Genomic DNA, 14014 nt, shown 5'->3' with positions numbered 1-14014 from the left:
ACAACAATTCCAAACAGTCAAACTAATCATGGGGTACATATGAGCTAATCAAATATTTCTTGTAATCATGTAAATGTGGCACGATGAGGGTTAATGATCTCGCGAGGACCATCGATATGGTGAGCAGAATAGGCTTTTTTACTTTCATAGAAAAGACCCCCCCCCCCCCCTTCTCGGATTCGTCATAACGTGAAGTCCCTATCGAGAATACGTAGAGCGAAATGCAGCAAGATAGTTCCATCTTAGACCCGCTTACAGTTATAAATGCAGTGAAGTAGGACTAGAAGTAGGATTAGAGAAGAAACTCTTCCCCTCTGCTGTCATTCGCATTCACCAAGTCCGAGGACGAAAAGAAACGTTCACATCCTGAACTTAAATACCAGCTTGAAAGCAAGGAACAAACTACAGGCGGTCCATCTGTTCGAATCCTCTCTTTGCAAATGATGCAGTCCTTAATTGTTGCTCATACACATGAGGGCATGTGGCATTCAATATCTGTATTGCATGCGCATACCCATCAAGAGTTTGGCTTTGCAATGAGCCTGATAAAGACCAACATTCTAAACATCCCAACGGATGATAACATACCGGCAGTCATACATGACTTCACCTGCCTAGCCACAACAGGCGCTGAACAAACAATCAATCACAAGTTGATCACCCCAAGCGCAGCACCATTGTATATCTGTATACATCAAAGTATTCACAAAAATCTATTTGACTCGAATTGCTATTTAAGTGTGGTATACTAAGCATAATATTATACACATTTACATCTCAGTCTCACCGAATATCTTTTTTCTTATTGGAAAGGCACTATTGATTCTGTGGCAATGCGTATCTCTCTCAATTCCTCATCAACACACAGTGCACTTGTCAAATAACCCGCTAGCCTTCATCTCTTGGCCAATATCACCCTCCTTTCTTGGACAGAATTTCGATAGCTCTTCGCTGATACTTTTCCCAGCTGTCAGATTGTCTCGACATTTTGAAGCACTCACGAAATAACAATGTCAGACGATACAATATTGATTAAACTTTGGCAGTTGACACACTCTGGCAAATTCAGGTCGTGTCTTTTCCCAACGCTAACAAACCAACAACACCAGTAAATGAACGAAAACGGGTAAACTACAATAGCTTCAAGTCGTTAATATTTAGTGACACAAGCAGAAATTACCTTCCTGTGTGTTCACAAGAAAGGAATGTAACCTTTAATACTATAAGAACTCCTAATTCAAGACTCAGAAAACTTCACTTATTGTAAGACTCTTTTCTTTAATTGTAATCACTCACATCTCCTTTTGGCTCGGCTTTAACTCTAACCACTGAACACAGCATTCTCTTATGATTCGTCAATTCACTTCTCATCGTCAGACCATGTACACAAGTAGTTAATGCAATGCAAGTATCAATAGAACAAGTTTCATACGAAAGATTCGTCAAGAATAACACTTCCCGGTCACTGGATAAGAATTGTCCACATTTTGTCAGACATTTATTGTGCAACTTTGCAACATTTGCACGCAAGATAGTAATGATCCTCCAACAACCTCCAAGCAACTGATGGCTTGGCAAGAGTATAGTTGCTAAATAACTAAAACTCAATAATTGGCTTTACCATTTTTTTTTTCACAGAAATAAAAGAAAACAAAAGTTACATGAAAATGAAAATATCGGTAATAATAACACAATTGATGATAACATTAATACCAACAATACAGTCTACATTACGGGTAATAGTGACTGAAAAAAAAAAGATAATGAGGTGAACATTGATGTCGATATAAAGAAATAAAGACGCTAATACAAACTTTACTTTTAAACTTAAGCGCATTACCGTATACCCTTTATCAAACTTGGAGAATTTAGGGACCGATTTTCTATATTCCTTTTTCTGCATAAGTTGAAATTTAGAATGGACGATAACAGAATTTTAATCAAGGATTTGCATTCCAAGAGATGATTCTGGAATATTTCTGTTCCCATATGCATCCACAATTTCGACGTAATACATAAATATATATATATATATATAATAAAGTGCAACAGGTATGAGATAGCATAGATGGATGATATCGGTCTCTTCTCGTTGGGCTTATCTTGCTCTGGTACATGCAACATGGTCAGGACTTGGGGGCTGACCATGTAACATTTACCAACTGTAGATAAGAAGCCCAACGAAAGTACACAGATATCAAAGGTCTTGAGATAGCAATGCTCATGCGCTTGAGTCATAGAGGAAATCAGTTACACAGCATACATTTCTAGACTGTTTTCTTTTCTTTTCTTTCTTTCTTTTTTAGCTCGATGATTGCCCTTTAAGAGACCCTAGCCCCGGAACTCGTGAACGACTTCCGAACCGCGGACATCCGCGTCGAATTCGTGTTCGGCGTGTGCTCGCTGATGGCAGCCGTCCCGTTTGGGTACATCTCGTGACAACAGATGAGCTGGGTCTTGTACTGGGGATCTCGTTTACGGCAGCAGCATGAACACGCCTGGTAATAATTCTTGCGGAAGTTCTCGCAGAGACACGAGTAGAGCAAGGGGTTGAGGCAGCTGTTCGCATATGCCATCACTCGGACTAGGATGGTTGTGTAGTAGCTGAACTCAGAATAGAAGATCAGGTGCCAGCATTCCATGATGTTGCGAATATGGTACGGCAGCCAACAGACGGTAAAGCAGGTAACGAGAATCATGACCATTCGCGCCACTTTCCGCCGAGAGTGGCGCCTCCTGGGGGCGCCAGTCATGTACGGACTGACGAATTCCGCGCCCGCGTTCCACAGCACGGCGGCGGTGCGCGCGTAGCACAGGCAGATCACTGCCAGCGGAAGCAGGTAGAAGAAGACGAAGAGGCTGGTCTTGAAGGCCCGATGTGCCTGTGAGCTAGGCCAGCTTTCGACGCAAATATGCCCATTCACGATATCGGCGAAAATGGCTGGTGGGCTTTGGGAGAGGAGGCTGACGATCCAGATGAGTGCCAGAACTGTGGCGGTGCAGGACTTTGTTCTGGGAGGAATAAGAAAGGAGGAGAAGAGAATATTATTAAAGAATTTTGGTAATCTCAAACTATACCAATGACATAAAAAGTGATCGTATAGCATTTAGAATGTGATGTCTATATATGGGACCTACTCGCATCCAGATGACATGTTTATGTGTGTGAGTGAGAGAATAATTAAATGTGTATGTATTTGAAATGGATTTAGGAATTATAATTCCATCATAATTATATGGGCCGTGACGCGAGAAAAGGGCCCTTAGGGCATTGAATACCGAAAATGAGTTTTCACCTCCACATTGTAGAAGGAACTCTGACGTATTTAGATATGAAAACCTTTTTCTGAAATTCCTATCATAGATGACCCCATTACGACAATCAAAAAAGCATGTTTTGTCCAAATCCTGTCAATTTTGTATGCGTCTATATGCATGTGCGCGCATTCAGCTAGTTGATCTTTTTTGCGCGTATTGCTTTGTCAAACTTCCGCGCCGTTTTCTGGCGTTTGCGCGCAGCACCGCTAAGGGCCCTTTTCTCGCGTCACGGCCCATATCATTGTTTGTACGTCAGCGAAGGTCAATTCCAATATCTTCACCATAGTAAAATTAGTTGAACAGGATAACACGAGCGGAATGTTTTTTCGAGGATGGTGCAATGCAATCGTGAAAAACAGAATTTTCAGTGACAACGAATCTTTTATTTTTCGATTTACACCTGTACTGATTATAATTATCATACATAGGTCTAACATCGTTTGAAATGGGACCTGATGCAGGGTGACCGAAAATGGAGACTCTTATAACTCTGTGCAACTCACACAGAACAGAATTCTGTAAACAGTATACTTTACAAAGGTAATGCTTCCGTGCCCCCCCCCCCCCCCCCCCGCCTCGACGAAACCAATGCGCCTCCAATGCGCAATTACAGCCACAGATCATTCCTATTCACGTCTGCCTTGCCAGGGGGTAGTTCGATCAGAAATATATCACTGCTTTGCTCATTCTCATAAACATCTCAAACGAGAGAGAACTGACAATGCTTGTATCGAAACGCTGAGGGGTTAAGGTAATTAACCCCGTCACCCTCGGGAATCGGATGCGCAAAGTACCAATCATCTGGAAAATGCTATCTGGGAGGCATTTAGTTAAGTACGAGCTATTTCACGGTAATTGAAGCAGCCTGCACCTGAGAAGACACATTCTTGTCTTTCTCTCAATTATGATACTGACTTATACTTTTTACACTGGCGACATGATATAACAATGAGCAACATATAATGGGTTTACTCAATCAATTTGATGCATTCGTCCTTAGTCAGTTGAGATAAAGAAGAAAGCTGATGTAGCAAACTTCAGGACACGTTATCTGTTGTGATTTATGCTAATCACTACGACAATAATATATTGTGGAAGGATTCAGAATAGTGCTCAGGGGTGAGTTAAGGCTTGTCGGATTTGTTGATCAACATTTTTTAAACCCTTTAAAAACGCTACAAAAAGTGCGATCTTTGCCTTTAAAAATAGACAATTATCATGATTATGGGATGGTGAAACAAAAAAACAATTTAGGAAACGTCTTCCAAAGACTGTGCATGTAGGAAGTCTATACGGCAGAAGAGACTCGGTGAAGACACGGAATATGAGTGGACAATTGGAATGTTGCTGTCCACTTCTTAGAACCCTTCCTACTTGTTAGCGTGATAACAGAGAAAGTTTGTTATCACTCTGCTTCATTTGAATTTGTGTTGACTCGTCGATGTTCCAAGTGAGCGTTTCACTTGTCGCAGCCATTGTCACAGCCATTGGAATGAAGTTAGGATGACTGCAACGTGCATGGGATGAAATACGAAGCCTGCCGAGCAGGCGTGACGATTCATTGCGTAGATTTGCGATCGCGTATTGAACGTGCAGGTAAAATCGATGACCACCCCTATTGCTTACAAGAGAGGCAATCAACACGGTAAATGAACTACTCGTTGCAAGTGTATATTTACTTCAAAGAATTCATTACAGCTATCTCCTCCCCCCCCCCCTCAAAAAAAAAAAAGAGGCAAAATCCCTAAATTTCGTCCTCACAAACTCCTCACCCTGCATCACTGCCCTGTCACTATTTATGGACACGGAAGAGAGGAAAAAGCATGGACCCCCATCGGCAAAGTGAGTTGCTTATTACGATTCAGCCACGCTATAGTATACAAATAATACACAGGTGAGAGTGCGTTAGTGGAGATGTAGTGCACTCGATGGTATTTACAATTGTGAAACATGCACTTCATTGTAAATACCCAAGAGTGAGCTGCATCTCCTCTAACGTCACGAACTCAAACCTGTGTATTATTTGATTTATAAAATGGGTCGAGAACTAACAGCATTTTTCATGTACCTTTGTGGGTCAATACCAGTCAGCTACATGTAGCACTCGCTCAAAAGTCAAGAGATCCGAAGATGTTCGTCCCAAACATTTACGCACGTCGCACTCGGAAATCCCGCCCATGTAAGTACTGCACGTATAAGAGTATACGTACGCGGTATACGCCACGTGTTATGCACAAGAAAGGCCGGCTGGCAGCCTGAAGTAGAAGTTGTTTACAGGATTGACAGCGCGTATAGTAGCGCGCGACGCACTTGTAACAACTGATTGAGTGTGCACTGCTAGTGTAAACATTGTGACGTCAGTGACTTTACGCTTTTTTGCACGGCCGTGCATTTAGTAAGAAAATAATGCACGCACACGTGACTCATTTCAGCGCTTCCAGTTGGCTACATTCTTGAACCCATTTTATAAATCATTGTAATAGTTGGGAAGACAGATTTAACAGAGACTCGAGGAGGACTAAACAAAATATCAAAATACTTTTTAAAAAACCGCTGTGTCATGGGAGGTCTTTATATGGAGGGAGGCGTAATCGTAACGAAGATGATTGGAGATCCATTTTCCAAGCGATATCGAATGAACTTCCATTAAAAACAACAGCAACAAACAACTGAAAACCGACATACACAACAACAACAACAACAACAACGACTTCGCAGTTATCAAATGGACCTCAAAACCTCGTGGACCAGATGTTTGCAATAGATCTACCCCCCCCCCTAATATGAGATAATGTATATCGTTATATGAACCATTATAGGCATTCCACTGTTTGATAGTCGTACCATAGGTCCCTACTATTAAAACTTCAAACAATGAGTTTACAGCAAATTCATTATCGAAATGCGCTTATATCATTTTTCTATTTTGTTTTTCACCAAATAAAAAAAAATCTTTACTACTTGGGTACTCTAAAGCGCTACCAGTTTTACTGTACATTCAGGATACACTATGATGAAATATCAATCGTGATTACGTTTATATAGATACTTTGAAATTGTGTTACATTGTACTGAGTGGGAAAACCAACCAAAGCGAACCGTGGAAAAGGAGGAGGTGGGCCTTTTTCCCCTTTCATTAATTCTCTTGCACATGAGACTCGTAGATTTTTTTGCTTTGCATCTCAAACATTGTTAAGTTACCATCTGGCCTAATGGACAATGAAGTATTAAAATTCCTACATGTATGAGGGTATCGAGTACATCCTCCGCAAAAATACATTCCCACACTTCTAACTCATGCAAGCCTCGAAACAATTATGTCCTTCCTGTCGCCTCGGTGGGAATTTGATTAGAAGACATAGTACGGATGCGATTTAGGGGAATGGCTGGGCATTATTTAGATAAGTTTAATTTGACTGTATCATCTTGTTACAGCTGCTTGTCTGCACTTTTCGGAGCTGTCTATTATAGCCGCGGCAGGTATAGTCTTTGCGGACTTTCACATTCCTTGACTCGAACGTGAATGCGTTTGTTCACACCTATCATTCCATTTTCGTATTTGTTTCAATTATTCAGCACGAATCACGTTCACGCCAAACACGTTTAAATAGTACATTCCGTCTGTCCAATTGTGTTGCGGAGGAGGTTTTTTTCTAATCGAGTTTTACTCAATTTTAGGTTCTTATGCGTAAAACGTCTGAATAGCCTGTGTCACGATCTATGCGGTTGAGTCTGCTTGATATTCTATTCAAATTTTATGAACATGTATATTATTATGTACTCTGAGTCTTGCTTGTAAGGTTAGGGGAAAGTGGGAGAAGAGAAACTTTGGAGCCGCGTAATTCTTAACCTGGAGGGATTAGGGTATTTCTTGTTCTTTGGGTATTATGTTGTGGCCTTGTATTGCTGCCCACATGTTGCCTAAATCAAACAAAAAGCTTTCTAATCTGAACAATTATTGTTTTTCTAACCATGCACGTCTCCTCATTCTTTACCGTTGATTAGCCGAAAAGGAAGCATAGGGGGGGGGGGGGGGGGCGATAACAACGATAAAAAAAGTAAAGGCGCAGCATACAAATACAGCACAGTATTAATCTATGCATACAGCAGTTTAAAAGAGCGCCAAGCGTCAAGAAGGAGCGCCCATCCCCATACCCCCACCCCTACCCCCATGAAAAAAAAAATGATAAAAAATCTGCAAATCTGCGTGCGGGTCTTGTCTGAAATAAGGGCATCATCCAGAAAACATATTTATTTTGAAAACACAAACAACAAAATGATGCACCGTACTGTAGCTACCTTGGTTGGGTCCGGAAAGAGTGCTACTGTTTTTTTCCCCTTCAGTTTAATGACATGAGGTCTCAATGTGTACTCTACTTTAGACAATAACTACGACAAATCAAAACGAAAGAGAATTGTGATACCGACATTGACTAATGAGCTGACACAATAAGTAGTTCTGTGGGGAAACCAGCGCTTCGGACGATGGAAAAGGGACAGGCGGACGCCATTCCGTGGCACATAGCTCTATAGGATGAGACGAGAATTGTGCTTTGGGTTGACCCGGCGTCTCTAGGAGATTTTATTGACACAAATTGGGCCTTCATCAAATCAAACGTGAAACAAATCACCGCGAACGCTGCTCCTGACGCCCCTATTGAAAGAGCATCGGTCAAAAATGAAATTTGGAAAATTTCAGCATGCTCGTAGATCAAAATAAGATATACCGAACTTAGCGACGATTTCATCTTTGCTGCAAATCACACACGTCGTGATGTATAAGTTGAATTCTTCCACTATTTGAATAAGGCACTGGAAATTGACGATCAGAAAATAGAAACTGCAGAGCCGACCAGTCAGTCAAACTGCATTTTTGGTTTTGACGCGTCCACCGATCTTTGTTGGCCTTCATTTCAACTGTAATACTCAGATCTGATAACGTATGTCATATGCAGCAATCGAAGTCAGGGATTTTGTATAGTACATCGCATCTTGGCCTGCTGGCGCGCAGATCCCCGTATCGGAGGCTCAAGCGGATACAAGCAGCTATCCATTCTAACGCTGATATGGTATACGTGCACCTCTTCATGTAGCCTTGTGAAACAAATTGTAGTAGTGTGTAGCATATTTCTCCCTTCCATAGAAGGTGATATCTAAGGATTAGCATTACAAGTCTTTTATTTTTCTGTAACAAAACAGATATCTTCTGAACACACGCACGTACGAACACAATCATGCATTTCCATACACGGATTTACACACTTCCAGCTCACACAGTGCTGCATTTTCATCATTATTTTATGCTTTGACTTTAGCTCACACACACACACACACACACACACACACACACACACATATATATATATATATATATATATATATATATATATATATATATATACACACACACACACATACACCCAATGTCCTCATTATACGTACGTATAGGTGAGTGTACACATGCTTAGCACACACATACAATGTCCATACAATAATGTCTCTATATCCTGTGTCTTTTTGGCCCTGTCACTGATGCTTGTATTCAGCAATTGGTTTATGTAAAATTACGTCAGTGCGGATTTGTAAAGTGCTTTTGTTAAATTTGTTTGCCCTATTTTTCCCCAGATACATTCTTTTTTATATATTTTTTTGACCTTTAAGAATTTTCTCCTCCCACCTGGTCATCCATCTCACTCTTTTATGATGATACTCTCTAAACTATACAGATGACCTCTTTTTACCTCCTACTTACTTGAAACTTGTAAAAACAGTTTTCACCCAATCAACAAGACATATCTCTCCCTCAGCTGTTACACTCGAATCCTTCGTATTTCTAACCTCGCATTTCCCTAACCGGCAATCAGGTATCGCCTGTATCTGCCTGTCTCTCCTCATCTCTCTCTCTCTCTTTCTTTCCTTCCATCCTTCCCTCTCTAAGTCGCCCCATCTCTTCCTCTCTCCGTTAGTGTATCCTGTTATCTAACCTCTACCCCCTAATTCCCTCCTGCACCTTCTCTCTCTCTCTCTCTCTCTCTCTCTCTGTCACTTTCTTTGACTTTTCTTCCTCTCCCTTCTTTTCACATGCCGGGAGTTGCTCCGAGCTATCCTTCGTCCCTCGTGTTATCCAGAGTGCGTAATACCAATTCCCTATTCGTCACAGATACAAATCGTTCCTGGGACCTATGTGCATACATATATGTTTATGTATATATAAACGGTTATTTCAAAAGGACTGGGTAAACCGACCGATATAATTGTAGGCGGTGGGGTCGCTGAGAGTCTGTAGGGCAAAGATCTTGTCAATTTCTTAGAAAGCCTCTGGGCTACTCGTGATTTCTTGTCTCGTTTATAATAAGCAGCACTAGAACTGGGGTCACGCAGTTCGTGCCATGAAGAAAAACACACTGTACGCCCTCTTTCAAAAGTATGATACCTCATAAAGTGTCGTAATTTATTGGATTAATTTGTAACGATACACTCGAATCATTCGCGATGGGGCCAACACTGACATAAACAAATCTAGATTTGATTCTCTACGGCTGCCGTTATCACCCAGCGTAGGCCGAGGACCTGAATTACGGTTGTAACGTAGTATGACAAATATTGACAAGCTATTAAAACAAGATGTCGACGATGTCCGAAGGTGTTTGTATTAGATACTGCTTGATAACTTTTATCAAATACTCCACATACCCCGCCGGGCATTAAAACAAAGTTGAAAGGAACATGAACCTCTAAAAAATGCAGTTTTACTGTGATTGTTTTCACACTTGAGACCAAACCATTGTACATCAAAGCTACACGATTCCATAACATATTTGTTTGCTTTGTTTGAGGGCGCGTGTGTGTTGGGGGTGTTAGTGTATATATATATATATATATATATATATATATATATATATATACTTCAATGGGCATGATTGATTGCTTATATCTTATTATTGTCATTTGCCTGATGTTCATTTGTAAGTGCTGTCGTTTAATCGACATTCACTGACATTATTTACTAAGAGCAGTTTACTTAGCAACTACAATGTATTAGTAATAGTCCAGCGGTAATGCACAACAGCCACATTTTTGACGCACAAAATGTCAGGGGTTAACATGTCAGGGATTTTAAAAAAAAGAATCAGTTGAGGAACTGTCAAAATTATGTTGCTGGCAAAAATGTGATCGGTAATAAGATTAGGGGTAAAGAAAGTCAGGAATAAAATGGTAATGGCAAAATTTCTAGGGTTAGAATGTCACGGGTAGAAATATCAGGGGAAAAAATCACAAGTAAAATGTCAGAGATAAAGATGCCAGAAATAATGTGATGGGGAAAAAAGCCATCACGGATCAAAATGCTAGAAGTGAAAGTGTCAGAGGTTAGAATATCAGGGGTAAAAATTTCAGTGGTTAAAGGTCACGAAAACTATCAACTGTAAAAATAAAATGTCAAGGGAAGAAAAATCAGGGCTATCTTGTCGAGGTGAAAAATTCAGAGAAAAAAGTCACAGGTAGAGAAATCAGTAGTAAAGACGTTAGGGAAAAACGTCACTGGTATATAGATGTCTGGGTGAAAATGTCACCGATAAAGATGATTGAAATGTCCGTGGTAAAAGTGTAAGGGAGAAAATATTAAAAGTAGGAATGTCAAGGATCAAAATATCACAGGAAAATATAACGGGTAAAATACTCTGCAGTAAAAATGTCATGGGAAATGACATCAGAGAAAATTTTCAATAGTAAATGTGTCAACAGTAAACACGTCAGGGAGAAAATGTCAGATGTATAAATGTCATTTCGAAGCATCAAGGGAAATAACTTGGCGGTAAAAAAAAAGTTAGCGGCACCAATGTCAGAGTAATCTGAGAGATACAGATGTCAGGGGGAAAAGTAACAGGTGAAAATGTCAGAAGTTAAAATGTGAGCGGTAAAAACGTTACTTTGTAGAAGTGTCATGAAGAAAAAAGTCACTAGTAAAAATGTCAGACGTTGAAATTTTCAGGGTAAAAAATGTCAGGGGAAAACATGTTAGGGAAAAATATCGAAAGCGAAAATGTCAAGGGTGAAAACGTCAGGGAAGAATGTCCGCGATATATATCAACGGTAAAAATAGCAATGAAAGTAGCGGTGAAAATAGCGGTAAAAATGCCCGGTAAACAGAATCAGGGAAAATTCACTGGTACAATTGTCACAGGTTAAGATGTTAGTGTAAAAATTCCGGGGGTAAAATGTCAAGAGTAGCCACGTCAAATTTTAGTAGTTAAGATATTAACGGTAAAGTTTTCAGGGTTTAAAAATGTCAGGTGTAAAAGTGTCAGGGAAACACAGCACAGGTAAAAATATAAGAGGTAAAAATGTCACGGTAAAAATTTCCCCTGATATTTTTCCCCTGATATGTTTAACCCTAATATTTCTAACCCTGACAATTTCACCTCTGACTTTTTAACCACCTGACATATTTTGCCGATGTCACTTTTACCCGGCACAGAATAAGATATAGCGTCTCGATAGAAATTGCACTTGAGTATTTTGTCCGCGTAGTCAAATTTTACCAATATATTTATTATGTGAGCAGCTAGGGTTATCTGCCGTGACAGTTTTTTAATATTTCAACAAATCTCTGCGAAAGATAAACGAGAAGAAAATAAAAGAATGTCAAGTATTAGATATCAATCTACAAATTTTTATTTATGTCCCCTACAGGTTAACATGTTTGCACCAGGCAAAATCCATTACATAGTTGGTGGCATTTCTTGTTCATCAGGTTTGCAACAACTGCACGCGTCCAAAACGCTTATCATTCGGTTGAATTTATTTGGTTTCCACGTCATTACTGAACCAGACTCTCAGGTAAAACAGGCAACATCTAGCGTCTTTCAGCTGGAAGATTTTCAAATCAATCTACTGTGTGTCTTACACCCTCTCTTCCTCTTTCTCTCTCTTTTCTGCTAATTCTACCTAGTATTTTACGGCGGTTGTCGCCTTTCCCCACTGTTTTCTGACTTGCACTGCTTCTTAAGAACATGGAGGCGACTTCCAGCCTATTCGTTCTCTCATAAGTCCTTCTGATAGGAATCCATCAAAATCTCTGATGAAACCTAGTAGGACCTGAGAGAAAAGAACAACGGCGAAAATGACTACTGATGCCTCGGAAATGGAGTGTTTGCCGGAGGAAATGCTATTGGTTCTAAAAAGATGCAGGAAACAGATTTTAGAGACTCCCCGTCAAAGACCTTTCAGCATCTCGGCACCAATCATCTGATATCCTTCTGACATCGCCTCTCGGTAAATTATTTCACTCCCCATCTCTAACAGCCCCTATGCTTACACCCATCCATGTCAAAGCGTCCCACCTCTTCCATTTCCATTAAGCTCTTGTTGGCATGAGCAAAGGAGTAATCATTTGCCCCTCATTATTTTTCGCGCCAATCTTCTCTTCACCGAGAGCATACTTATGAGAGAAAAAAAAAAACCTCTCCTCTTTCGCCCCACTCCTTGTATCCACGGCGAAGTTATCGAACGGTTACCTGATATCGTCAAATACCCAGATCCAAATGAAGATGCAACATCCCTGCAAAAGTTCAATTTCATGCAGGACCTGCTTCTATATTGGTAGAGTCGGTAGAATAAAACGGATGTTGCCGGGAACTTCCAGAGGAACATTCTTGAAGAATAAAAATATAGCAACATCCCTTACATGCTTGAAGCATATAAGGCGAAAGCTGACTTACTTGATGCGATTTTGTAAGGTAGACTGTGATAATTGCTCCTGGATAGCTATCACGGTATTAAAGGGATAGTACAGTATTGGTGGAGATAAAAATTGGGCTTTTAAATTTTTTTCGAGATACCAAGAAAACACTTATGATATAGTACAGAGCATACCATTTTAATAGGAATTCAAAGTTTATTTGATGAAAATCGAGTTTGGAATGACTGAAACATCCAAAAACAAAGTAAAACAAAGCGATCGCAATAAAGTGTGGGTCCCGCACTTATTGGAATTGCTCTTTTTTGGATATCTCAGCCATTTCAAAGCCAATTTTCATCAAATAAACGTTGAATTCCTCATAGAATTACATGCTCTTTCATATTTCATAAGAGGTTTCTCATCATCTCACCCAAAATGTTAGAAACTTTAAATTAGGTCTCAACCAAAACTGTACAATCCCTTTAAACTCTTTCTCACACACACACGCACACACACACACACACACACACACACACTCTCTCTCTCTCTCTCTCTCTCTCTCATTTAGTTAGCAATGTCTTCATGATTGTGTCAATAGTGCGCCTTAGATCTGCGACGCGAACGTCAAGACGACGCAGCCTCCTGGGTTGAACGATGGAAACAGCTGTGCAAGAACACCATTTTTAGCGTGTCGTCGTTAGCGTTATCGTCGTAGATCTACACCTCGCTATTTAAGATAAAAAAGAGTTCACTCTTTCAGAGTAGAAACAGTTTGTAGTCAATGAACGATGTCAATCACTCATCTGTCTCGAAATCTAAAAAGTGATTCAAATCATAGAAATGCTCTGCAAAGTAAAATAATCGACATAGGACATAATGGCAATCTCCTTTTAAAACTATAGATGTCATTTTTCGCTCGACGTGGCTGGGTTAGACCTTGCAAGTGCAGATATTCTGATTTTGGTATTAAAGACAAATAATCACTGACACGTAATTTTTCACAGCATTTAATTTTAC

At 40.1% G+C, this 14014-nt stretch overlaps 1 protein-coding gene across 1 annotated transcript in view; it reads right to left on the bottom strand.

Annotated features, from left to right (window-relative positions):
* Nucleotides 1-2321: 2321 nt before the first annotated feature.
* The window catches only part of LOC139732601 (galanin receptor type 2-like), a 102134-nt gene continuing 90441 nt past the window's right edge, over nucleotides 2322-14014 (bottom strand). The window contains exon 3 of the mRNA XM_071643458.1: nucleotides 2322-3012. Coding sequence (XP_071499559.1) covers nucleotides 2322-3012 — 691 coding nt within the window. The remainder of the gene's footprint in view (nucleotides 3013-14014) is intronic.

This window comes from Diadema antillarum, unplaced genomic scaffold, assembly GCF_040938485.1.
Source record: "Diadema antillarum isolate AM-2024a unplaced genomic scaffold, OU_Dant_1.0 seq00000439_RagTag, whole genome shotgun sequence".
Taxonomy (NCBI): Eukaryota; Metazoa; Echinodermata; class Echinoidea; order Diadematoida; family Diadematidae; genus Diadema; species Diadema antillarum.
Note: the sequence above shows the minus strand (reverse complement) of the source record. Positions and strands in the feature narration are given on the sequence as shown.